Source organism: Chelonia mydas, chromosome 15 (assembly GCF_015237465.2).
Source record: "Chelonia mydas isolate rCheMyd1 chromosome 15, rCheMyd1.pri.v2, whole genome shotgun sequence".
In the NCBI taxonomy this organism is placed as follows: Eukaryota; Metazoa; Chordata; order Testudines; family Cheloniidae; genus Chelonia; species Chelonia mydas.
The window spans coordinates 1,248,099-1,275,698 of record NC_057856.1 but is presented as its reverse complement, the minus strand read 5'-3'; the positions used below and the strand labels follow the sequence as shown (position 1 = coordinate 1,275,698).

The window sequence follows — 27,600 nt, the reverse complement described above, 5'->3', positions numbered from 1 at the left end:
GGAGAGAGGGAAGGGGTACAGGAGGAAGGGGGAGCATGACAACTCCCTGTTCCCATGGCTGGGAGAAGCTTCCTGGCCAGCAGGGGAAAGGGGAGACCCGGAAACCCCTCCTCCAGGCTGGGAGCAGAAAGAGCAGAGAGGTGTCTCCGAGCCCCTCTGTCTGGGGTGAGAGCAGAAGCATGGGCAGTGGAGACCTGTGTGCAGGACAAGCCTTTTCACCCAGGCTCTGTGCCAGTGTGCAGACACGTGGCTTACAGGACACACCAACCATCCTCTCCTTGCTGGCCAAAGATGCTGTACCCACCTCCTACTGATCAGCTCATCATCTGAGTCAGCATCGTTCGCCCCCACCTGGTTGCCGTCATAGGTGTCGTCGTATTCATCCTCATAGTCAACCCTATAGAACTGGGCTTCCCCCTCCTGCTCAGGGACCTCCTCTACGATCACACTGTACTGGCTGTAGCGTTCCTTCTGCGCAGCTATCAGGCGCTTGTCATTCAGTAAACTTTTTGTCGTATCTTTGTCCTTCCTGCACGGCGGTGGAGGGGGCAGAAAGAAATAAAGGCAGTTTAAAAAAAATCTAGCTGTAAAGAGCAACTCTAAATAAATGGAAATTGAAGCACCATCTGGTGATTACATTTTATTCATCCTGCTCTAGCACCTTTCATCTCAAAGAAGCTCACAAACATAAGCCTCACTGCTTCCCCTCCTGAGGTAAGTATCGGAGATGCAAAAGGATCATTTGACCCACTAATGAAAACAGCCACTTCTGGTTTGAACACAACAGCTGTTAACAGCACCCAGCAAGATTGTGCAACAGGTCAGAACAGGAATGGAGATTGCCACCTCTGGCGGAGACTGCAGAGGAGATTTTAAGAATGGCCAAATGCAATTACTCAAGCTGGAAGTTGACCAGGACCAAACTCTCGCCAAAAGTACCATGGACCGAGAAAAACTACAAGTGGTCAGGGCCTGGAACTTGTCGCAGCTGAGTGGCACCATGTCCAGGTGCATAGTGCCCTTTAACACCAGGCTGCAGCAGCACTGGTTCATGGTGGTGAAGTATCCGTATGGCAGCAGCGCCCAAAGGCACAAACCAGGGCTCAGCACTGCTTTTATGCTAGGTGCTGTACACCTCCCTCAAGTCAAAGAACTTCCAGCCTAAGCGTAGGATGAGAGAAAGCAGCTGAATACAAACAAACAGATGAGGAGCGCACAAGGTTACACAGAGAGATGATGAGTATTGCACTAAACAGGGGCTAGAAAAGCAGGATTCAGAGGGGAAAGGACAGCAGAAAAAACCACCAAGCAGGGAGATCTGCCTCAGCCAGGAAATCAGAGCCCCACAATAACACCACTTTGCGTTCCTATTGCACTTCATCTAAATATCTCAAATCACTTAAATACCCATCAATTAAGCCTCATCCAACCCCTGTGAGGCAAGTAATATTAGAGTTAGACCTATATTATAGATAGGGAAATCAAGACACAGAGGTACAGCCAATATTCAAATACAGCCGTTGATTTAGCATGCCTCAGTTGCACGGGGACCCGATACCTCACGCCGGATTTTCAGACATGCTGAGCACCCACTGATCCTGTACAGTGATCAAGACCTTGTGATGCTGAGGTTGTAAACCACATATGAGAACTTACTGCAGACTTATGGGGAAATCCCTTTCTCAGTCTACTCGGGACAACCTGCAGCTCCCAAAGCCTGAGGAGGAATTCACATCTGAATCCAGAATTCATTCAGGATCTGCATAGTCTCTTCATATTACTTGTGGAGGAACCTGTCTGATGAACAGGTATATCAAGAACTGCCAGGTTCCTGTGACATTCTTGCAAACGTAGGGAAAGCCATCCTCTGCCCTGACCATCAATTCCATTCCTATTCAGAATCCCCAAATTAGATAATGTTTGCTTCCCCTTACTCCATGAATCACTGCTTCTACCACTGTTTCTGTTGCTGTGCTTAAATTTAGTTACAATCAGTTCGAAATGACCCTGCAAATGTTTGGCTTTACTGACGTGTACTGTGCAGGATGGGCTGGGAGCTCCTGCTGGAATTCAGCAATGAGGCTGACTAAGCATTTGAGAATTGTTTTCTGTTGAGACGACCTGATGGCTTTGCAACAAAGCTGCACTGAAGCACGCGAGGCTGTGTCTGCACTACGCAGACTGTACTAGCAGAGCTGCGTCCGCCGCTCTAGACTGGCATGGCACCATACCATAGATGCAATTTACACCAACGGAAGGGGGTTCTCCCTCGGTGTAGGGACGCCACCTCCCCGAACCAAGTTCGCTCCATCAACATATCCAGTCTTCAGTCACCAGAGCTGCATCTACCATAGGGGTTAGATTGGCATGGCTGTGTCGGTCCGGGGGTGGTTTTTTCACACCTCTGACTAAGATAGCTATGTTGACCTAACCTTTAAGTGTAGACCATGCCTAACATAGGTCAACTTACAAGCACTACAGTAATTATTGTGGTGGTTCATGTCCACACTGCCCTCCTTCTGTCCGTACACATCCTCACCAGGAGTGCTTCCACCAACTTAAGAAGGGCTGAGAGCCTGGGCTCTCAATTCCACAAGCAGCTCCCCGCTGGGACCCCAGCTGCCCCCCTGTGCTCACAGCTCCCCGCTGGAAGCCTAGCTGTCCTGCCTTGGGCTCTCAGCTCTCTGCTCCCCACTGGGACCCCGGCTGCCCCCCAGGCTCTCAGTTCCCCGCTGGGAGTAAGACAGCCACCCGGGTTCCCGCCGTTGAGCTCTGAGCCTGGAGCCTAGACAGCTGCCAGGTTCCCAGCAGGGAGCCTCAGTGTAGCTGGGCTCCCAGCGAAGAGCTGGGAGGGCACAGCCCGTCTGGGAGCGGGGAGCCAGGAGCCCAGGGGGCAACGAGGCTTTAGCTAGAAGTCCCCATCCACCCCGGGGTAACAGCCTGAGCAACTAGCAGCTTTCTCATCAATGTCACGGCTTGGCCCTGCTACAGTTGGGGCTGGGTCGGGGCTGCACCATACGGCTCCCAGAAGTCGCAGCATGGCCCCACTCCAGCTCCTACACGCTCCAATGGGAGCTGCAGGGGCGGTGCCTGCAGACGGGGCAGCAGAGAGTCGCCTGGCCGTGCCTCCGCATAGGAGTTGGAGAAGGGACATGCCACTGCTTCCGGGAGCAGCTTGAGGTAAACGCCACTCAGAGCCTGCACCCCCTGAGCCTCTCCCCACGCTCCAAACCCCTGCCCCAGCCCTGATCCCCCTCCCACTCTCCAAACCCCTCAATACCAGCCTGGAGCACCTTCCTGCACCCCACACTCCTCATTCCCAGCCCCACCCCAGAGCCTGTACCCCCCCTCGCACCCCAACCCCAATGTTGTGAGCATTCTTGGCCCGCCGTACAGTTTCTATTCCCCAATGTGACCCTCAGGCCAAAAGTCTGCCCACCCCTGAACTAGTACAATGGGGCCCAGCCAGGTTGTGGTCTTCAGGTGCAATATCATGTTAAACAACAACAACAGAACTCTAATTAGATAAAGAGCAAGCACCACAATTACATCTCTCTGGTTTTAAGGAGGGAGGCACAAAGAGTACAGATCTTTGAGACCCAAATCAGGCCTCAGATGAGGCTGGAGAAAACCCTATTGCTCAGAAGCCTGGGCAAGTATCAAGTTTTCTGCCTGCAAGACAAGGAGACCAGGGGAGGCAGAGGCTGTCTTCACCATGAAACAGGCATGGTTTTGGCATCAAAACAGCTATCTCGATATAAATTCCTAGTGAAGATAAGACATTGTATTTTTTACCTTGACGTACCAAGCCAAGGTCAACCCTAGGTGGAGGGCATATGGGTGATCCCAACTAGCTACCAAAAGCTACCTTCACTTGGATTTTACATCAAAAGGGCTATAACGAAGGCTACGTTTTAGTCATGGGTATTTTTAGTAAAAGTCACTGACAGGTCACGGGCAGTAAACAAAAATTCACAGCCCATGACCTGTCCATGACTTTTACTAAAAACACCAGTGAAAAAAACTTGGGGGGGGGGGGGTGTTTGCCCAGGGGCCCCTTGGGAGGGCGGTCCAGCTGTTTGGGGGTGAGACGTAGGTGGCGGTGCGTGGCCGAGGACCCGCGCTGGTGCTGGGGGGGCGAAGTTGGTGGGGCTGCGAGGCTCCCTACCTGGCTCTGCGCCTCCTCTCCCCCCCACCCCAGTAGCAGTAGAGTTTGGGTGTGGGAGGGGGCAGGGGAACCACGGCCAATGGGAGCTGCGAAGCCAGTGCTCTGGGCGGAGGCAGCGCACAGAGCTACCTGGCCACGCCTCCGCCGAGCAGCTGAGCGAGGGGGATATCACCGCTTCCGGCGAGCCACCGAGCGCCTGCCTCACCCTGCCCCAACCCCCTGCCCCCCCACACCCAAACTCAGCTGTGGGGAAGAGATGTGGGGTGCGGGGGCCCGAGACTGCCCCAGCAGCGGCCAGTGCACCCGGCGCAAGGGCTGCCTAAGCTGCCCCAGAGCCAGGCACACCGGCTGCTGCAGAAGTCATGGAGGTCATGAAAAGTCACGGAATCCATGACCTCCGTGACAAACTCCCAGCCTTAGCTTAACTGATCTAAAAAACACACCTATTTTGCAGTGAAGACACAGCCAGGAGAGCAGAGTGATGGCCACAGCAACATGGGGAACCAAAGGAGCAGCAGGGCACAAGAAATCTGAGCTGTCTCCGCAAGGTGGAGGGTGAAGGGGCTGAGATGAGCAAAAGACGTGTGCTGACAAACAGGTGGGAAAAGAATGGCTCTAGCTCAGTGGTCTCCAAACTTTTTATACCCAAGATCACTTTTTGAATTTAAGGGCAACCCAGGATCCATCCCTGCCTCTCTCCGTCACTCGCTCTCCCCCACCCTCACTCACTTTCACCAGGCTGGGATAGGGGTTTGGGAGGGGATGCGGGCTCTGGGCTGGGGCCGAGGCCAAGGGGTTCGCAATGTGGGAGGGGGCTCTGGGCTGAGCCTGGGGCAAGAAGTTAGGGTGCAGGAGGGGGTGAGGGGTGCAAGCTCTGGGAGGGAGTTTGGGTGCAGGAGGGGGCTCCGGGCTGGGGCAGAGGGTTGGGGTGTAGGAGGGAGTATGGGGTGCTGGCTCTGGGAGGGGTGTCAGGGCTGGGGCTTGGCATGCAGGAGGGGGTTCATGGTGCAGGAGGGGGTATGGGGTGCTGGCTCTGGGAGGGGGCTCAGGGCTGGGGTGCAGCCTCCCACCGGGCAGCACTTACCTCCGGCGACTCCTGGTCAGTGGTGCAGCATGGCTACAGCTAAGGCAGGGTCCCTGCCTACCCCGGCCCCACACTGCTCCTGGAAGGGACCAACACACCCCTGGGCCCCTGGTGGGGCGGGGGGGCACATTGCTCCGCCCGCTTCCCCCTCTACAAGCACCGCCACCGCAGCTCCCATTGGCCACAGCTCCCTTTTCCCAGCCAATGGGCGGTGCTTGCCGGCAGGAGCAGCGCGCAGAGGGAGACCCCTGCCCCCCCGCCCCTGGGGCCGCGCTGGCTGCTGCTGCTTCCAGGAGTGGCGTGGCGCCAGGGTAGGCAGGGACCCTGCCTTAGTGCCACCCCGCTGCACCACCAGAGATCACGATCGACTGCGAGATCCTCTAGGATCGACCAGTCGACTGCGATCGACCGGTTGGTGTCCACTGGCATAGCTGAGGTCAGCCAGCAGGGAATGGTTTGGGAGAAGACACAGAGCATTGCTGAGTCTCACATGCATGTGATGTCTGTTGGTGCTCTGATCAGTGGAATGTGGTGAATGGCGATGGGAGGGATGGGGGATAACCTGGGGCCAGGTCCACGCTAAAAAGTTAAAAGAAAAGGAGTACTTGTGGCACCTTAGAGACTAACAAATTTATTTGAGCATAAGCTTTCGTGAGCTACAGCTCACTTCATCAGATGCATTCAGTGGAAAATACAGTGGGGAGATTTATATACACAGAGAACATGAAACAATGGGTGTTACCATACACAGTGTAACGAGAGTGATCAGGTAAGGTCTATCTGCTACCCAAGATCCATAAACCTGGAAATCCTGGACGCCCCATCATCTCAGGCATTGGCACCCTGACAGCAGGATTGTCTGGCTATGTAGACTCCCTCCTCAGGCCCTACGCTACCAGCACTCCCAGCTACCTTCGAGACACCACTGACTTCCTGAGGAAACTACAGTCCATCGGTGATCTTCCTGATTACACCATCCTGGCCACTATGGATGTAGAAGCCCTCTACACCAACATTCCACACAAAGATGGACTACAAGCCGTCAAGAACACCATCCCCGATAATGTCACGGCCAACCTGGTGGCTGAACTTTGTGACTTTGTCCTTACCCATAACTATTTTACAATTGGGGACAATGTATACCTTCAAATCAGCGACACTGCTATGGGTACCCGCATGGCCCCACAGTATGCCAACATTTTTATGGCTGACTTAGAACAACGCTTCCTCAGCTCTCGTCCCCTAACGCCCCTACTCAACTTGCGCTATATTGATGACATCTTCATCATCTGGACCCATGAAAAAGAAGCCCTTGAGGAATTCCACCATGATTTCAACAATTTCCATCCCACCATCAACCTCAGCCTGGTCCAGTCCACACAAGAGATCCACTTCCTGGACACTACAGTGCTAATAAACGATGGTCACATAAACACCACCCTATACCGGAAACCTACTGACCGCTATTCCTACCTACATGCCTCCAGCTTTCACCCTGACCACACCACACGATCCATCGTCTACAGCCAAGCTCTGCGATACAACCGCATTTGCTCCAACCCCTCAGACAGAGACAAACACCTACAAGATCTCTATCAAGCATTCTTAAAACTACAATACCCACCTGCGGAAGTGAAGAAACAGATTGATAGAGCCAGAAGAGTACTCAGAAGTCACCTATTACAGGACAGGCCCAACAAAGAAAGTAACAGAACGCCACTAGCCATCACCTTCAGCCCCCAACTAAAACCTCTCCAACGCATCATCAAGGATCTACAACGTATCCTGAAGGACGACTCATCACTCTCACAGATCTTGGGAGAGAGGCCAGTCCTCGCTTACAGACAGCCCCCCAACCTGAAGCAAATACTCACCAGCAACCACACAACAGAACCACTAACCCACGAACCTATCCTTGCAACGAAGCCCGTTGCTAACTGTGTCCACATATCTATTCAGGGGACACCATCATAGGGCCTAATCACATCAGCCACACTATCAGAGGCTCGTTTACCTGCACATCTACCAAGGTGATATACGTCATCATGTGCCAGCAGTGCCCCTCTGCCATGTACATTGGCCAAACTGGACAGTCGCTACATAAAAGAATAAATGGACACAAATCAGACGTCACAAATTATAACATTCAAAAACCAGTCGGAGAACACTTCAATCTCTTTGGTCACTCGATTATAAACCTAAAGGTGGCAATTCTTCAACAAAAAAAACTTCAAAAACAGACTCCAACGAGAGACTGGTGAATTGGAATTAATTTGCAAACTGGATACAATTAACTTAGGCTTGAATAAAGACTGGGAGTGGATGGGTCATTACACAAAGTAAAACTATTCCCCCCCCCCCCCCCCCCCCCCCCCCCCCCCCAGCTGTTCCTCACATGTTCTTGTCAACTGCTGGAAATGGCCCACCTTGATTATCACTACAAAAGGTTTTCTCCCCCCCGCTCTCCTGCTGGTAATAGCTCACCTTACCTGATCACTCTTGTTACAGTGTGTACGGTAACACCCATTGTTTCATGTTCTCTGTGTACATAAATCTCCCCACTGTGTATTTTCCACTGCATGCATCCGATGAAGTGAGCTGTAGCTCACGAAAGCTTATGCTGAAATAAATTTGTTAGTCTCTAAGGTGCCACAAGTCCTCCTTTTCTTTTTGTGGATACAGACTAACACAGCTGCTACTCTAAAAACTAAAAAGTTAGGTCAACCCAGCTACATTGCTCAGGGGCGTGAAAATTCACACCCCTGAGCAATGCAGTTAAGACGACCTAGCCCCTGGTGTAGCTACCACCTCTCAGGGAGGTGAATTAACTACTGTGATAGGAAAACCCCTCCTGACGTTGTAGTGAATGTCTACACTTAAACCACCACTGCAGCTGTGCTGCTGTAATGGTACAGGTGCAGACATAACCTGAGTCTGGGGATTTTCCAGCTGTAGTTAGACAGTTCAGAGGTAGGTATTTTGGCCAGCGAGGCAAGCAACAATTTCGTTTGACAGCCTGTGATGCTGGCAGATCAGGTGCCAACTAAGGCCAAGATCCCCGTGCTTCAATACTGACCAATACGTAGCTGGACTCACTTATAACATCTGTATCCCAGATTGTAAGGTAATATTTGAGCATTTGCACTGTAAGCCTTGATAACTGTGTAAGTCACCAGACAGGAGAGATGTAGTTGTAGCCATGTCGGTCCCAGGATATTAGAGAGACATGGTAGGTGACGTAATACCTTATATTGGACCACTTCTCACCCACCTTGTCTCAGACAGAAGAGAGACACTGATTAGTGTGAAATGCTGGTCTCCAACAGAAGGTGGTCTGTCCTGCCCCGCAAGGAAGGCCCACTGACACCAGGCAGATCAGAGGGGAATGTTAAACCAGAAGCAACAACTTTGCTGTTTACTCTTCACCCTTCCCGCCCCAGGAAGATGAGTCTCACAAGTGAATTCCTCCCACCAGCTGAGTTCATCGCTGGAAGCAGCAGCTCGAAGCAGATGGGGGAAGGGAATAAAACCCCCTAACTTCTGCTACTGTGACTTGAGGAGAGGGCAGGGGGCAGGCAAGGATTACTAGGCATCAGCAAAAGAACCCCAATGCCCAGTCTGGGTCAGCCCTAAAGAACACAGAGATCTTGCTTATTATAGAAGCTTCTACTACTTTTTGAAACTTAAGATTGGAACTAATTTGTGTGCACCTGTGTTTGTGTGCACCTACGTTCCCCTGCTTGAAACCTTTTAAATAACTCTCATGTTTCCTTTTTTCTTAAATCTGTATATAGTTTATTATAGGATAGACTATGAGTGTTGTCTTTGGTGTGAGATCTAAGATGCAATTGACCTGAGGTAAGCAACTGGTCCTTTGGGACTGGGAGCAGCCTAAGGCCAGGTCAATACTACAGACCTATAGCATTATAACTAGGTCATTCAGGGGTGTGAAATATCCACAGTCTGCGTGACATACTTATACTGACCTAAACCCCCACCACCACCACGTAGACAGCGCTCTGCCAAATGGAAGAGCTTCTCCCATCAACATAGCTACCGCTTCTCGGGGAGGTGGATTAACTATGACAACGGGAGACGCTCTCCCATTGGTGTAGGAGCATCTTCACTTAAGTGCTGCAGCTGCACTGATGCAGCATTTGAAGTGTGGACCTGCCCTACATATTGCTGTGATACTTGGTGCAAGGGCCCGTCTATCACAAAGGCAGTCTTACCTGGCAGCAAGGGCACTGTCTGTGACTTCATGTTTAGGCTGTTATAGAGCCTGAGGAGTTTACATCTGATAACTGGTTGGTGAAATCGAAGTATAGAACTCAGCCAATTTGGAGTTTGTGCCCTGGTTCTTAACAGTCTGCCCTGAGGTTGGTCCTCACTCTCTTGAGTACAAAGAGCAGATTGTTATATGCAGGACAGCTTGACACAGCCAAGCCAGAGTAGGATTTGTAGTAAAAGAAGCTATAATTTGATTACTTGCTGCTGCAAATCACAGTCTGATTGGACTTAAGGAGGGAACTGACTTTCCTCCAATAAAAGGTATTAGCATACCCACCTTTCCTCCAAGACTTTGTTACAGTCTTGGAGCTGCAAACTTAGCTGATGCTGCCACAGCCAGACGGTTTAATTTACAAATCGATCTTTCATTCCCCAGCTATGTATAGATCTAAAGACAGGTCCACACACAGGCTTGGCTGATTTAAAAGAAATGTTTGAATAATGCCTTGAACGCATCGATCCACTCTGTTGGGCTTTTGAGGCGAAAATCCCCAACAACCTGAATCAACAGAGGGTAATATCAAAAGCACTGGGTTAAACAAACAAAGTACATGACACAGCACTGCATGCTAAGCAATGTGAGAAACAGAGGCAGGAACTCCTAGTGGAGGAACTAGATTACTGAGATTGTGTTATCGGAGCTAGATTTCAAACCAGATGGACATTATTGATATTTGTACTTGAATTTGAAACAAATTTTACCTAGCCTCATTTCTGACTCACAGAGCTCAGACTGGTGACAGTAGTGGCCTTGCAATTTATGGAGAAAAGAAAACAAAACATAGAAGTCCAAACCATAGTCAGATGTTAAAAGCAGTATGGCGCTGTAGTGTCAAACGGTACAAGCTGAATAGAGAAAAAGACCACAGCACTATTTCATTTTAATTTCCTAGCGAGAATGAGATCACAGCCCAAAAATTGGGACAATGATGTTTTCTTGTTAAAACCAACCAAATCTCTAGCCTTAGCTGCTTGTGGACACGTGATCAGGAAAATAACTTTACCAGTTGGCCTCAGACATACAAATATACTGTCAGAGGACTGCAATGGGATTTTCTTAATCGAATTTGTTGCTGTAAGTCCATGGACATTTATACCACCCTGTCCAAAAGAACTGATTGTAGCTGTGATACGCACCTCCTGCCTTTTTGTACCCGGGACATGTCCACTGAGTCCCTGCTGAATATATCAAACTCATCGTCCTGGAAGATGTTGTATCGAGAAGTAACCAGAGGGGTTGGTTCTGTCTTCACCTGCCTGTCAGAAAGGAGACACAACAGAAGCCACTAAGATAAAGCTAAGAAGGGCCACATTCTCTCAGTCGATGTGCATTCTTGCCATGATCTCCATTACTCCATCAATCCCTTAACCATACATAGCAGCACAAAGTACAAAACTGAACAGCATCAGATTGCAATAGCTCCAGTCATTTTCTGTTTCACAGCCCCTGTGTAACATCCAATACTATGCTGGTCTAGAATAGAAGTCTCAAACCATGTGGCTGATCTCCATGGGGAGGCTCAAACCCATTTAGGAGAAAGCAAAGGGAGAAAATCCTTCTTTTAAGAATGGACAAAACTGGAGTATTCAATACTGAAGCATGCTTATGCTCAGCAAAGTGACATGGTAAAGTCAACACTGTATGTATGTATTGGGCTACACTTTAGAGGAGATCCCAATAATTTGTTAAGGATGGTTTCAGAAGGTAGGTCTCCCTATGGATCCATATTCATTCTGTCTCAAATATTTCCAGATTAAATTTGTTCAATTTACAAGTCAAAAGAGGATTATCTTTACATTTATTTTTTCTGGTGCTGTAGACTCAGCCTGGAATCTGAAAAAACTCAGCTGTGCTCTGTTCTAAGATCACCAGGAATTACAATTCTGCCTTTGCCGCTTAGCTGACAATTTTGTTGATGATGCATGAGACAAAACAGAATCCACCCAGTCTCCCGTAACCGTGTTAGCTCTGCAGTGCTAACAGAAATACAGAGTAGTTTGTGCCAGAAAAGTCAGCAGATCTGATTAAAAGAGAATAAAAAGCAGAGTGTTATGTACAAAACCACCATTTTATATAGTCACTGTTCTGATAAGGATTGCATTTTTTTTTTAAAGTGCATCACTGCTGAATGACCTACCAGACCCAGTCAGCTAACGCCTTTCTGGAGCGTGACTGGGCATTGCGTACCATTCGCATCCTGGACCACGGCTGGAAACTGCTGCCATAGTACATGCACATTCTACAGCTGCAAAGGCAGCTAAAACCAAGCGGGTTCCCTTGCTGAGGATGATTCCTAAGCCCCCACATGCAACATACAGAAGGCAGCAGAGGCTAGGCAGCTCTGTGGACTCTGATAAAAGTGGATTTGAATTGTAATTTCTCCTTGGTTAAAATTCAATTTCTGCACAGAGTACAATTCTAGTACCTTACAATTTAACTACTCTGCCCTGCAGGGTGAATTCCACTTGAATTAGTTTCTTTGAAAATACTCCCTTCGTGCAGGACTGGTGGGATTTTACTCATGAAGGACCATACCATAGCCATCTGCAGCAACTTAGTAACTTTTGCAGGTAATGGATTTGGGGTTTGCTGTATAAAAAAGTGGTGGCACTACCTAGTACAGGGCTAAGCTATTGTCTTGCACGACGTGATTTTGACAGGTCTCATTTTAGTGTCCAGTGGACAATCCTGTGTGTCTCTTCATAACACATGACCCAGCCTCTGTTGTACAACAACTCAGGGTGGAAAAACCTCTGGCCCCTACAGGGAAATAGGGGAAGAGGCAGGACTGAGGCTCAGTGGCAGACAGAACTGGGCCGCTAGCACTGCAGCTACCTGCCGAGGGAAACACACGCTCATTCCTTTTCCCAGGCACACGTTGGTTAGTAACCATCACGCAGAACAGTCCCTTTAACAACCCACAACTGGAAATAAAACAGCATCAAACATACGAAAACCTCATCCCCACCTTGGCATTGTTCGCTCCAGTTTGTCCAGGGATGGTACCAGCCTATCCTCCAGGATGTTGTGGATCACCTGCTCTACACTGTAGCTGTGCTCCTCCAGGCAGGCCAAGATGAAGCCTTCCCCTAGGTCAGGCAGCAGATCTTTCACTTGAGAGATCAAAGAATCCAACTCCACCCCTGAGACCTTGGCAGCGGGTGCTGCAGTTGCTCCAGCACACTGTACATACCAAACATAAGGGGTGGAATTACTGAAAAGGGATCACAATACAGAGAGGCCATGTGTGCATGGAAACCGGGAAGGAGAGCAGTTAGGGTTATGAGAATAGAATCCAAATGGGGCCCTAGGCAGAGTCCATCAAGTACAGAATTAGGTATGCTGCTCTTTGAATCAGAGAGAGCTGGGATATTTTACAGCATCTTTTCCTCAAATAATATTAACAGGTATATGATGCATTATAGCTTCAAAATGCTTTACAAACAACTCAAGGGCTCAGATACGTCAGTGATGGGAGCCGTATGAGTACTAGGTGGATTACGTTGATAGGAAACCCAAGACAAAAGGAATTAAGCAATCTGTCCAAGGCCAATGGCAGGGCCAAAAGTAGAACCCAGCTTGTCTCATTACCGAGCTTATTCTTCACCATGCTGCACTGAACAGGCGGGAGCAATTCAGTTTTGATTCGTCCATTTGGATTCGGAATACAGCCATTGCCTAAGAGCCAAGAAACAAACAAGACTCCTTGCCCCACCAAGGCACAATCAGTTCAGTAGAGACGGTGGGGGAGAACCATTACCCTTCCTGTCCACACAGCTCCATACTCACATCATACTCCAAGTGGTATGCACCATCAAGCCCTTCTGAGTCCTTAGGAGCATTTTCCACCATTGCTGAAGCTCCATCAGGTACCATTGGTGGAGGTGGGCTTTTAATGACTGGTGTTTTTCTCCTCTCCACACCTTCCCAGGCACTTTCCACTGCTTGGAGGATATATGCTGTCCGGGTGTCATCCCTACAAGACTGCATTAAGGGCATTTCTCTGTTCTCTAGTCCAGATGCACCTGTTCAGACACCACATGTGAGTAGTTATGTGCTCTTTGAAGACTCCAAATCTGTGCCTACACTAGGCTTTTTCTAACAGCTTCCCCACCATTGCTGGCACTGGTGCAGCTTAATCAGAGGTAGCCAGTGTGAGAGTGCCAATGTAGACAGGGCTAACAACAGCCACCAAATTTTTAAAACACAGTGCAGTGTCCACCAGCAGAGAGAAAAGGATACAAGGCAGAGGATGCCTGCTGAAGCAGACTCACATCGTCTGCCACAGGAAACAGCTCATCATAGTCACGAAGAAACCTGAAAACACAAAAGCAAGTATAGCAGTCAAACTGAGGAGTGAATGAACTGCAGGGCTCCCTTGCTGCAATCCTTAATGCACTGCTGTAACCTCATCAGCACGCAGTCATGAACCCCACGACCTTGCAGACACTTCATCTCACACCCAGAAACAAACTCCAGAGTCTATCGCCAGGCCTAGTTTTGCATTCCATCATAATCCAGTCAACCTCCCCGCACCGCAATAGCCAATTATAACCCTCAACATGATGCTGTGACCCTCCAATGACCCAATGCCCAGTTAGAGAGGAGCACAATTTTGTGATTAAAACACCTGACCTGGGGGAGTTAGGAAATCTGGGTTGGATTCCCATCTCTGCCACTGACTCATTGTGTGTCCTTGGACAAGTCATTTAAACTTGTGCTTCAGTTTCCCCATCTGTAAACTGGGGATAAATAACTGTCTGACAAGGTAGCTGACAAGGCAGCTATGATGGTTAATTCACTAACATACATTCACAACCTGTATGTTATTCACAACCTGACAAGGTAGCTATGATGGTTAATTCACTAACATACATAGAAGGATCTGTTGCATCTGAAGAAGTGGGATCTGAAGAAAGATCTGTTGCATCTGAAGAAGTGGGGTTTTTACCCACGAAAGCTTATGCTCAAATAAATCTGTTAGTCTTTAAGGTGCCACCAGACTCCTTGTTGTTTTTGTGGATACAGACTAACACGGCTACCCCCTGATACTTAACATACATACAGCACTTTGAGAGCCTACAGCAAGAGGTGCTGGAGAAGTGCAAAGCATTATAACGGCCTCTGGCACCACACAGCATCCTCTGCAACACTACAATAAAGATTGTTCTAATTCTCTCTTACAGAACATTTCCTAACTAGACTGAAAGATTTCTAATTCCCACATGCATCAAAGTCCCTCATATACCAATGTCTTCCGCACTTTTAGTCCTGGGAACAGATATGGGAGGACAGTTATTCCTCCTTTGGGTCCCATTCTTTTGGATTTACCTCCTCTCCTGAAGCACTGAGGTGAAGATCTGCAGAAACTCTTCAATAAAGGGCTGAATATTCTCATAGCTGTAAGAGAGGACGCCATGGAACAGTGAGAAACTGAATTCCGAGCTATACTTTTGAGAACATCACATTCCTCCTTCTGAACCTCCGTGACCTGCCTTGCTAGCCATATTTGCCACATCTGAGGACCACGCTTACATCACAGCAAATCCCACTTGTTCAACAGATTTCATTCCAGTGGGATTTTTTGAGACTTTTAGTTTTAAAAAGCAGCAAATCATGAAACTAACCCAGCCTTCTCATGAGGCTTCAGTGACCATTTCAGCAAGCTGAACTTGGTCTTAAGGAAATAGGACTTTTGATAGGATTGCAACCATACTGCAAGGCAAGCGAGATTGCAGTGTGTGACCCTAAAAGAAGTGAAAACGGAGTGGGGAGCGGAGGGGAGGGGCAGGTACTTATATTCCTAATTACATTGAGATTCCTGCAAGACTGACCCTTCCATATAAGGTTATAGCACAGAACCTCCCAGACAATGTGTGATCTCTCTTTTGCTCACCTGTGTGAGGGCATATGCCAAACAAAGCCCACTTTATTGTACAGTCTCAAACTCCACTTGGTTCCGGTGCATTGAGCATCACCACAGAAGCCAAACTGATGTGACGGCTGAAAGCTGCCCCTTCACAGAATGCTCCTGCCAGTGTATTGGTGCCATAAAGATACTCCTCTAGAAGCAGGATGTGTCATCTGCACAATAACCCCAGCTCCTGACAGCCCAGACTACCCAGCTCTGTCATTTGCTGCTGTTGCTGCCATCTACCTAAGGCAGTGTGGGTCGGGACCCCAAAGTGGGTTGCGACCCCATTTTAATGGGGTCACCAGGGCTGGCTTAGACTTGCTGGGGCCCGGGGCCAAAGCCAAAGCCCAAGGACTTCAGCCCTGGGCAGTGAGGCTCAGGTTGGACCTCGGCTTTGGTCCCCCTCCTGAGGAGGTGGGGCTGGGGCTTTGGCCCTCCCACCTGGGGCAGCAGCACTCAGGCGGGCTCAGGCTTCGGTCCCCGCTCCTGGGGTCGCGTAGTAATTTTTATTGTCAGAAGGGGGTCCCAGTGCAATTAAGTTTGAGAACCCCTGAATTCTAAGGTATTAATATGGCCCCCAACCATTACCGCAGTACTGTGCCTGAGCACTCACAATCTTCAACGCACTTATCCTCTGAGGAAAGGCAGGACTGTTATCCCTGTTCTACAGATGGGAACTGAGGCACAGAGAGGCTAAGTGACTTGCCCAGGGTCACACAGGGAACTGAACCCAGCTCCACCTCAATCACCGGAATGTCATCTCCTTGAACAGATTGTACTGATGATAATTTGGGGTCAGTATTCAAGTATCAGAGGGGCTGCAGTGACATCAACAGCTCGGTGCAGGTTGTCTACAAACATTCATTCCAACAGTGTAGAGGCAGCATGGTCCAGCGGAAAGGGCACTGACCTAAAAGTCCCAGGGTCTGGATCCTTCCCGTGACTCAGCACACATGGCCCTAAGTAAGCCACTTCACCTCTCTGTACCTCAATTTCCCCTTCTGTTAAATGAGGATACTCACCCCCCCCTTTCAGAGGGGTAGCCGTGTTAATCGGTATCAGAAAGAAAAAAAAAACAGGAGTACTTGTGGCACCTTAGAGACTAACGAATTTATTTGGGCATAAGCTTTCGTGGGCTAAAACCTACTTCATTGGATGCATGCAGTGAAAAATACAGTAGGAAGATATATATATATACACAGAGAACATGAAACAATGGGTGTTGCCATACCAACTGTAGCGAGACTAATCAATTAAGGTGGGCTATTATCAGCAGGAGAAAAAAAAAACTTTTGTAGCCATAATTAGGATGGCCCATTTCAAACAGTTGACAAGAAGGTGTGAGTAACAGTAGGGGAAAATTAGCATGGGGAAATAGTTTTTACTTTGTGTAATGACCCATCCACTCCCAGTCTTTATTCAAGCCTAATTTAACCGTGTCCAGTTTGCAAATTAATTCCAATTCTGCAGTTTCTCGTTGGAGTCTGTTTTGGAAGGTTTTTTGTCGGAGAATTGCGACTTTCAGGTCTGAAATTGAGCGACCAAGGAGGTTGAAGTGTTCTCCGACTGGTTTTTGAATGTTATAATTCTTGACGTCTGATTTGTGTCCATTTATTCTTTTGCGTAGAGACTGTCTGGTTTGGCCAATGTACATGGCAGTGGGGCATTGCTGGCACATGATGGCATATATCACATTGGTAGATGTGCAGGGGAATAAGCCTCTTATGGTGTGGCTGATGTGATTAGGTCCTATGATGGTGTTCCTTGAATAGATACATGGACACAGTTGGCAACGAGCTTCCTTGCAAGGATAGGTTCCTGGGTTAGTGGTTTTGTTGTGTGGTTGCTGGTGAGTATTTGCTTCAGGTTGGGGGGCTGTCTGTAAGCGAGGACTGGCCTCTCTCCCAAGATCTCTGAGAATGAGGGATCGTCCTTCAGGATACGTTGTAGATCCTTGATGATGCGCTGGAGAGGTTTTAGTTGGGGGCTGAAGGTGACGGTTAGTGGCGTTCTGTTACTTTCTTTGTTAGGCCTGTCCTGGAGTAGGTGACTTCTGGGTACTCTTCTGGCTCTGTCAATCTGTTTCTTCACTTCAGCAGGTGGGTATTATAGTTTTAAGAATGCTTGATAGAGATCTTGTAGGTGTTTGTCTCTGTCTGAAGGATTGGAGCAAATGCGGTTGTATCGCAGAGCTTGGCTGTAGACAATGGATCGTGTGGTGTGGTTTGGATGAAAGATGTAGGCATGTAGGTAAGTATAGCGGTCAGTTGGTTTCCGGTATAGGGTGGTGTTTATGTGACCGTCGCTTATTAGCACTGTAGTGTCCAGGAAGTGGATCTCTTGTGTGGACTGGGCCAGGCTGAGGTTGATGGTGGGATGGAAATTGTTGAAATCATGGTGGAATTCCTCAAGGGCTTCTTTTCCATGGGTCCAGATGATGAAGATGTCATCAATGTAGCGCGAGTAGGGGCATTAGGGGACGAGAGCTGAGGAAGCGTTGTTCTAAGTCAGCCATAAAAATGTTGGCATGCTGTGGGGCCATGCGGGTACCCATAGCAGTATACATTGTCCCCTGAAGGTATACATTGTCCCGAAGTGTGAAATAGTTGTGAGTGAGGACAAAGTCACAAAGGTCAGCCACCAGGTTGGCCGTGACATTATCGGGGATGGTGTTCTTGACGGCTTGTAGTCCATCTTTGTGTGGAATGTTGGTGTGGAGGGCTTCTACATCCATAGTGGCCAGGATGGTGTTTTCAGGAAGATCACCGATGGATTGTAGTTTCCTCAGGAAGTCAGTGGTGTCTCGAAGATAGCTAGGAGTGCTGGTAGTGCAGGGCCTGAGGAGGGAGACTACATAGCCAGACAATCCTGCCAATGCCTGAGATGATAGGGCGTCCAGGATTTCCAGGTTGGGGTTCTAGGGGCATGTCTGTGCAGATTTGTTCCTGTGCTTTTTCAGGGAGTTTCTTAGCAAATGGTGTAGTTTCTGTTGGTAATGCTCAGTGGGATCAGAGGGTAATCGCCTGTAGAACTGTGGTTTTGGAGAGCTGCTTAGCAGCCTCTTGTTCATATTCCGACCTATTCATGATGACGACAGCACCTCCTTTGTCAGCTTTTTTGATTATGATGTCAGAGTTGTTCCCGAGGCTGTGGATGGCATTGTGTTCCGCATGGCTGAGGTTATGGGGCAAGTGATGCTGCTTTTCCACAATTTCAGCCAGTGCACATTGATGGAAGCACTCTATGTAGAAGTCCAGTCTGTTGTTTCGACCTTCAGGAGGAGTCCACACAGAATCCTTCTTTTTGTAGTGTTGGTAGGAAGGTTTCTGTGGATTAGTGTGCTGTTCAGAGGTGTGTTGGAAATATTCCTTGAGTCGGTGACATCAAAAATAGGATTCCAGGTCACCACAGAACTGTATCGTGTTCGTGGGGGTGGAGGGGCAGAAGGACAGGCCCCGAGATAGGACAGACTCTTCTGCCGGGCTAAGAGTAGAGCTGGATAGATTAACAATATTGTTGGGTGAGTTAAGGGAACCACTGTTGTGGCCCCTTTTGGCATGTAGTAGTTTAGATAGTTTAGTGTCCTTTTTCCTTTGTAGAGAAGCAACGTGTGTGCTGTAAATGGCTTGTCTAGTTTTTGTAAAGTCCAATCATGAGGAACTTTGTGTGGAAGGTTGGCTTTTTATGAGATTATGCAGTTTTGAGAGCTCATTCTTAATCTTTCCCTGTTTGCTGTATTGGATGTTGATCAGGTGGTTCCGCAGTTTCTTTGAGAGTGTGTGGCACAATCTCTCAGCATAGTCTGTGTGGTATGTAGATTGTAAAGGATTTTTTACCTTCAGTCCTTTTGGTATGATGTCCATCTGGTTGTATTTGGAAAGGAATACAACAAAAACATTAACCCAGGAACCTATCCATGCGACAAAGCCCGTTGCCAACTCTGTCCACAGATCTATTCAGGGGACACCATCATAGGACCTAATCACATCAGCCACACCATAAGAGGCTCTTTCACCTGCACATCTACCAATGTGATAGATGCCATCATGTGCCAGCAATGCCCCTCTGCATTGTACATTGGCCGAACCAGGCAATCTCTATGCAAAAGAATAAATGGACACAATTCAGACGTCAAGAATTATAACATTCAAAAACCAGTCAGAGAACACTTCAACCTCCGTGGTCACTCAATTTCAGACCTGAAAGTCGCAATTCTCCGACAAAAAACCTTCCAAAACAGACTCCAACGAGAAACTGCAGAACTGGAATTAATTTGCAATCTGGACATGGTTAAATTAGGCTTGAATAAAGACTGGGAATGGATGGGTCATTACACAAAGTAAAAACTATTTCCCCATGCTATTTTCCCCCTACTGTTACTCACACCTTCTTGTCAACCAGTTTGAAATGGGCCATCCTGATAATGACTACAAAAGTTTTTTTTCTTCTGCTAATAGCCCACCTTAATTGATTAGTCTTGTTACAGTTGGTATGGCAACACCCATTGTTTCATGTTCTCTGTGTATATATATATATCTTCCTACTGTATTTTTCACTGCATGCATCCGATGAAGTGGGTTTTAGCCCACGAAAGCTTATGCCCACATAAATTTGTTAGTCTCTAAGATGCCACAAGTACTCCTCGTTTTTCACCCCCCTTTGTACAGCACTTGGAGATCTAGGGATGAGGACCATTACACGCTAGCTTTTCACTGGGGTGAAAATGGAATAAGGGCAAAAGCATCCATATCTAGATTTAAAAACATTCTTTTCAATGAGCTACAACACCATGTGGATTTCTGTGTGTTTTAGGTGTTGCTAAGGTGCTTAGCCCCATGATATCTAAGCACTAGCCTAGAAGTCACAAAATATCCTGTAGCCAACAAGAACGTGTTCACTAGGACATGGCCTTACCCCACTCTGGAGGGGTCAAAACAAAGCCCAGTTTGTAAATGCTTTGGATCAGGGACAGTTTCATTCTAGATCTTTGTACAGCACCCAGCACAACAGGGCTCTGATCCCAATGGAGCCTTTGGGCACTACCCCAATATAAATCATAAATAATTCACCAGTAAGGCTGGAAATCTCAGGACTCTTCAACAGAGCAATTAAGTACCGGGGTTACTCCTAAGGATAGCACCCTACCAGAGAAGCCTACAGTCTCAGCCACATAGATAAAGTGCCTGTACCTGCTTTCTAAGATGGGCTGGAGGCAGATCTGGTTAATGAGAATATGAAAGATTTCCACCACCTTCTTCCTGGAATGAGAAAGCCTCCTCCACAAGTCAGCCAGTAAGCTTCAGAGAGAGGAAGAGCGAGAGAGTGCAAGAGCACGGGGTTAGTCTCAACACAAGAAAAAAACCCATCTCTGAGGCATGGGCCCTGCCCACTTTGGAGGAGAAGCTGCATTAGCTGAGTCTACATGAACCATTAGAGCACGGTGAGCTGGGGTGTGAATCTACCCGCACTAGCCTGCCACCCTCTAACTGACCTTGTGCACCCTGCTGACATGCGTTAACAGTCTGTTAGAGCACTTTGAGCTAGTCTTCTTTGAAACTCAGAAAAGAACGAGGCATGCGCGTGGCACCTTAGAGACTAACAAATATATTTAGGCATAAGCTTTCGTGGGCTAACACCCACTTCATCCAATGCATGCAGTGGAAAATACATATACACAGAGAACGTGAAACAATGGGTGTTGCCATACCAACTCTAACAAGACTTATCAATTAAGGTGCCACAAGTACTCCTCGTTCTTTTTGCTATTAATTTATTAGTCTCGTTAGAGTTGCTATCGCAACACCCATTTTTTCATGCTCTCTGTGTATATATATCTTCCTACTTTATTTTCCACTGCATGCATCTGATGAAGTGGGTTTTAGCCCACAAAAGCTTATGCCCAAATAAATTTGTTAGTCTCTAAGGTGGCACAAGAACTCCTCGTTCTTTTTGCTGATACAGACTAACACGGCGAGCACTCTGAAATTTGAAACTGGACTAGATCAAAGCACTCTAATGAATTGTTAAACATATCAGCAGGGTGCACACAGACAGACTCCAGCAGGCTAGTATGGGGTAGATTCACACCCCAATTTGCCAGACTGTAAGGCAGAGGTGGGCATACTACAGCCCATGGGACCACCCTGCCCGGCCCTTGAGCTCCCAGCCAGGGAGGCAAGCCCCCGGCCGCTCCCCTGCTATCCTCCCTCCCCCGCAGCCTCAGCTCGCTGCACCACCAGCACTCTGGCCCACCGCTCCTGCCAGGCAGCGCGGCAGCGCGGCTGACTCCAGCTGGGCAGCGGGGCTGAGAGCTCCTGCCGGGCAGCGCAGCATGGTAAGGGGTGGAGAGCGGAGGGGTTGGATAAGGGGCAGGGGATCCCGGAGAGCAGTTGGATGGGGCGGAGGTTTGGGGGGGGTGTCAGGGGACAGGGAGTGGGGGGGGGCTGTCAGGGGGTGGGGGTGTGGATGGGGTCGGGGCAGTCAGGGGACAGGGAGCGGGGGGGGGGGGGGGGGGGGGGGGGATAGAGGGTGAGGTCCCTGGAGGCGGTTAGGGGCAGGGGTGTGGATAGGGGTCGGGGCAGTGAGGGGACAGGGAGCCCGGGGGGGGGGGAGGGTGGATGGGTCAGGAGTTCTGAGGGGGGCAGTCAGGGGACAGATAAGGGATGGGGGCCAGGCTGTTTGGGGAGGCACAGCCTTCCCTACCCGGCCCTCCATACAGTTTCGCAACTCCAATGTGGCCCTCGGGCCAAAAAGTTTGCCCAACCCTGCTCTAAGGGGTTCTCAAACTGGGGGTCATGACCCCTCAGAGGGTCACAAGGTTATTACATGGGGGTTGCGAGCTGTCTGCCTCCACCCCCAAACCCTGCTTCGCCTCCAGCATTTATAATAACGTTAATATAAAAAATGTGTTTTTAATTTATAAGGGGGGTCATACTCAGAGACTTCCTGTGTGAAAGGGGTCAGCCATATAAAAGTCTGAGACCCTGATCTAACTGTTCATGTAAACAAGCCCACAGTCTGTCTCTGCTGCAAGGAGCAGACAGAACCATGTCACAATCTGTTTGAATACATATTCTAAACAAAGTTGCTCTATAAACATTTTTTAAGCACTGTTACGCTTGGTTCTCACTAGCTAAGCAAACGGTATTTAAACCACCTTAGCAAGAACTCTGCTTTCAAACACACTGGGGCAAATCTATGAATGGAAGTATACCGGCTCTTTTACATGCTTGCACTTTATTACAGGTTTAGGATGCAACTACTTTGGGATAGTGCACTATGCAGAGCCTCTCCCTAGAAAGGAGAGAAGGATTTAATTAAAAATCCCACCAGATGGGAAAGAGGCTTTTCTTGAAGTCAGAAAAGCTTCTTCTTCAGGACTCTTGAGAAGAAGCCAAGAAAGGCAGAGAGAGACTAAGGGGATGGATGTGGAAGGGGAAATAGTGTTTTAATTTAGTGTAGGGGTGGTTCTCTCTGAAAAGAATGAGCAAATCTTCTCTGCACTTTTTACCTCTTATCCTCACATGTCCTCCTCTTAATTGCAGATTCCAGCTCAGGAAACGCGAGTTCATAAAATGAAGCCAGTCTGCAAAAACATGTAATAAAACAAGAACTGTCAACAGATGTTTTTAGAACACTTCATTAAAAAACAAATCAAATGGGCATCTTGATATTGATATCTCCAGTCTCTCATTACTAGCAGTTCCAGCGCTGATCCTCAGTTCCCGCTCTGACCCTTGTTTCATTATAGCTTATTCCCAGAAACACAACTAAACAGATGTGAGGCTGGCAAACAGCAGCTCCCTATGGATCTGTTCAGCACTTATGCTACAGCTGCAGCCGAATGAGATGGTTTCAAAGCATCCTGCTGCTGACTAGGCAAATGGTCTGAGCTACTCTAGAGCATTCTGCACTCACATCTGCAGCCCATGAAGAGTTGACAGACTGATGCACCCAAACTGAACTCCCTTCTTACTTCTGTTAGATCTCCTCTTTCCAATACTGCAGAGATCAGGGGAGCTAGACACAGAGGCTTTGACGGCAGACATGCTTGGTCCCATTTGCAGGGAGAGAGAACACATGCTCCTTCTGGGTCTTGGGAAGGAACAAAGGAACCACTTTGGCCTAGTACCTGGTTCTGAAAGCCAGACAGCCCTCACACACCATTTTTACCTAGAGACAAAGCATCATGGGATGCAGATATACTTGCCCTCACCGAGAAACAACTGGGTTTGCTTCATGATTTGCTAGGGGTTTACAACTGATGGTTTATAGTTCTTTGTACAGAGGCTAAGACTGCAAAATGGTGTGTAGAGGATAGACACACACTGCTCATAACTGGTCTCATATCAAGATGTTAACATGCCTCAAGGACACCAATTTAACAACATAGCAGAAACCAGTTCATACTTCTAGGTTGGGACACAGAAGATTAGCAAGAGTGACAAGAGGCTGATTTAGAAACCTTTTAGATTCTCAGAAAGGGACACATGCAAATCAGTATTCACCTGCCATACCCCAAAGAACCAGTGATTAGTCCAGATTGACAGTGCATTAATAAAATGCAGCTATCCCCTTAAAAGAGGGCAGGGCCATTTTAGTGTATTTCAGACAACAACAACAGAACTAAAAGCAACTGTTTTTTCCCCTTGGGTTACCAATCACCATAGTGCAGCTGTTTGGCCAGTCTAAACATTCACCACCAGTCCAATAATCTGACTACTGTAAATAGCATGACGACATACAATGGGGATAACCCTCCAGCAACCTACACTTTTTAGAGCTTAAAACCTCTTACGTTACCAAATGTAATGAGCCACATTTTTAAATCTACATCATCATTAATATCCACAATCAAGGCAATTGTGGCCAAAGTGACTGACTTAGCGTGTGGTTGCCCACATCCTTATTAAAGGGACAGCCTGCAGAGACCACCGATCCCTGTACACAGTGCTGCCTACACCCAGATGACGATGGCGTGATAAACCCTGAAATCTTTATAGGACACACTGCAATATTACTGAGGAAGCGGCTGCAATCTGGTCCATTTTATGGAAATTAGGTGCAAGCCAACCTCCTGGCGAATTGCCAAGGTACTCCTCAGTTGGGGAAACTCTGGGCAACCCCTGTAGTGACCTGTTTTATTCACCAAAAGACTACTCTACCATCAGAATAAACTGAGCAGCCTATTCTTTTAATGATAAATGTAAAGGGAAAGGACAAAACAGCACACTCGGCATTTATACTCCACTAAGCCAAGCTGTCAGGAACTAGACACGTACCTGTAACAGAAGTCATGTTTTTGGACAGTCTGACAGGCCAGGGGAAAGACATCAAGAAAGGCCCAAAGGGTGGTGCAAGTGTCACACAAGTACAGCACGATATCCTTCAATGCCTGGTAGAGAAAGAACTATTCATTATCCAAAAAGAGGAAAAAGTCACATCGAGTTGTCCTGGCAGCCTAACATTCTGAGACTAGTGCTAATGCACTGAGTTCATGGAAAAGCTGCTCTTTTGAGGGTGGGAAGAAAGTCTGAGCTCACGGCACAAATAAGATAGTCCACAAAAATTTAGGACAATAACTATATTAGCCCTTTTCTCCCTCAGAAGGCATAATGAAAGTGTCTGACTACTGATGCTCATTAAAGTTTCTAAGGCACTTTTGTTAAATTAGGGGGGTCCTGGCCAAATCCCATTTTGCATAATGGCAATTTACCTCCTTAAGTCCCTCTGGAACTCCAGCTGGATACAGTATTCTTCCCCTTCTATCCTAAATGGTTGCACAACATTAGTGTTTGAACTTAAGGAGCTGACATGGTCCATTTTCAGTGGCAGCCGAAGTGATTGGGAGGTATTGCCAATACAGAGAAGGACCAGGATATCATACAGGAAGATCTGGATGAGCTTGTAAACTGGAGTAATAGTAATAGGATGAAATTTAATAGTGAAAAGTGCAAGATCATGCATTTAGGGATTAATAACAAGAATTTCTGTTATAAACTGGGGACGCGTTACGTGGAAGTAACAGAGAAGGAGAAGGACCTCGGAGTACTGGTCTATCACAGGAAGGCGATGAGCCACCAATGTGATATGGCCGTCAAAAAAGCAAATGCGGTCTTGGGATGCATCAGGCGAGGTATTTCCAGTAGAGATAAGGAGGTGTTAGTACCGTTATACAAGGCACTGGTGAGACCTCACCTGGAATAGTGTGTGCAGTTCTGGTCTCCCATGTTTAAGAAGGATGAATTCAAACTGGAACAGGTACAGAGAAGGGCTACTAGGATAATCTGAGGAATGGAAAACCTGTCTTCTGAAAGGAGACTCAACGAGCTTGGCTTATTTAGCCTAACCAAAAGAAGGCTGAGGGGAGATATGATTGCTGTCTCTAAATATATCAGAGGGATAAATACCATGGAGGGAGAAGAATTATTTAAGCTCAGTACCAATGTGGACACAACAACAAATGGATATAAACTGGCCATCAGGAAGTTTAGACTTGAAATTAGACGAAGGTTTCTAACCAACAGAAGAGTGAAGTTCTGGAACAGCCTTCCAAGGGAAGCAGTGGGGGCAAACGACATATCTGGCTTCAAGACAAAGCTTGATAAGTTTATGGAAGAGATGTTATGATGGGATAGCCTAATTTTGGCAATTAATTGATCTTCGACTACTAGTGGTAGATATGCCCAATGGCCTGTGGTGGGATATTAGATGGGGTGGGATCTGAGTTACTACAGAGAATTCTTTCCTGGGTGTCTGGCTGGTGAGTCTTGCCCACATGCTCAGGGTTTAGCTGATCGCCATATTTGGGGTCAAGAAGGAATTTTCCTCCAGGGCAGATTGGCAGAGGCCATGGCGGTTTTTTGCCTTCCTCTGCAGCACAGGGCACAGGTCACTTGCTGGAGGATTCTCTGCACCTTGAAGTCTTTAAACCACGATTTGAGGACTTCAATAGCTCAGACATAAGTTAGGGGTTTGTTACAGGAGTTGGTGGGTGAAATTCCCATGGCCTGCGTTGTGCAGGAGGTCAGACTAGATGGTCATAATGGTCCCTTCTGACCTTAAAGTCTATGATTCTTCTACATCAGAGGTTCCCAAACTTTTTTGCTGTGCTCCCCCTTCAACATGGGAGTCACATAACATGCCCTCACTCCACCCCACCCCCAACATTCACCCATCCGGGAAGTGACTGAGGGGAGCAGACAGCTCCCACTCAGGTGTCAGCAGGACATTGCAGGAGTGAAATCAGGAAGGCCAAATCACACCTGGAGTTGCAGTTAGCAAGAGATGTTAAGAGTAATAAGAAGGGTTTCTTCAGGTATGTTAGCAATAAGAAGAAAGTCAAGGAAAGTGTCGGCCCCTTACTGAATGGGGGAGGAAACCTAGTGACAGAGGATGTGGAAAAAGCTAATGTACTCAATGCTTTTTTTGCCTCTGTCTTCACGAACAAGGTCAGCTCCCAGACTACTGCACTGGGCAGCACAGCATGGGGAGGAGGTGACCAGCCCTCTGTGGAGAAAGAGGTGGATCGGGACTATTTAGAAAAGCTGGATGAGCACAAGTCCATGGGGCCGGATGCACTGCATCCTAGAGTGCTAAAGGAGTTGGCGGATGTGATTGCAGAGCCATTGGCCATTATCTTTGAAAAATCATGGCGATCAGGGGAAGTCCCGGATGACCGGGAAAAGGCTAATGTAGTGCCCATCTTTAAAAAAGGGGAGGAGGAGGATCCTGGGAACTAGAGGCCAGTCAGCCTCACCTCAGTCCCTGGAAAAATCATAGAGCAGGTCCTCAAGGAATCAATTCTGAAGCACTTAGGGGAGAGGAAAGTGATCAGGAACAGTCAGCACGGATTCACCAAGGGCAAGTCATGCCTGACTAATTTAATTGCCTTCTATGATGAAATAACTGGCTCTGTGGATGAGGGAAAAGCAGTGGACGTCTTATTCCTTGACTTGAGCAAAGCTTTTGATACGGTCTCCCACAGTATTCTTGCCAGAAAGTTAAAGAAGTATGGGCTGAATAAATGGACTATAACGTGGATAGAAAGCTGGCTAGATCATCGGGCTCAACGGGTAGTGATCAATGGCTCCATGTCTAGTTGGCAGCCGGTATCAAGTGGAGTGCCCCAAGGGTCGGTCCTG

General features: G+C 48.0%; 1 protein-coding gene across 15 annotated transcripts in view; it reads right to left on the bottom strand.

Annotated features, from left to right (window-relative positions):
* ASCC2 (activating signal cointegrator 1 complex subunit 2) overlaps positions 1 to 27,600 on the bottom strand; it is a 46,704-nt gene that overhangs the window by 4,793 nt on the left and 14,311 nt on the right. For 12 of the 15 annotated variants that reach the window (XR_005222362.2, XM_037878633.2, XM_043529939.1 and 9 more), the window contains 9 exons: positions 24,739 to 24,851; positions 22,968 to 23,042; positions 20,647 to 20,754; positions 14,875 to 14,943; positions 13,786 to 13,860; positions 13,333 to 13,519; positions 12,512 to 12,726; positions 10,680 to 10,799; positions 305 to 529 (listed from right to left, as the gene is read on the bottom strand). Coding sequence is in view for 14 of the 15 variants with exons in the window: in XM_037878633.2 (XP_037734561.1) it covers positions 305 to 529; positions 10,680 to 10,799; positions 12,512 to 12,726; positions 13,333 to 13,519; positions 13,786 to 13,860; positions 14,875 to 14,943; positions 20,647 to 20,754; positions 22,968 to 23,042; positions 24,739 to 24,851 (1,187 nt within the window). In the remaining variant the exon portion in view is untranslated. The remainder of the gene's footprint in view (positions 1 to 304; positions 530 to 10,679; positions 10,800 to 12,511; positions 12,727 to 13,332; positions 13,520 to 13,785; positions 13,861 to 14,874; positions 14,944 to 20,646; positions 20,755 to 22,967; positions 23,043 to 24,738; positions 24,852 to 27,600) is intronic. The other 3 variants (XM_043529944.1, XM_043529943.1, XM_037878636.2) reach the window with 2 other exon arrangements.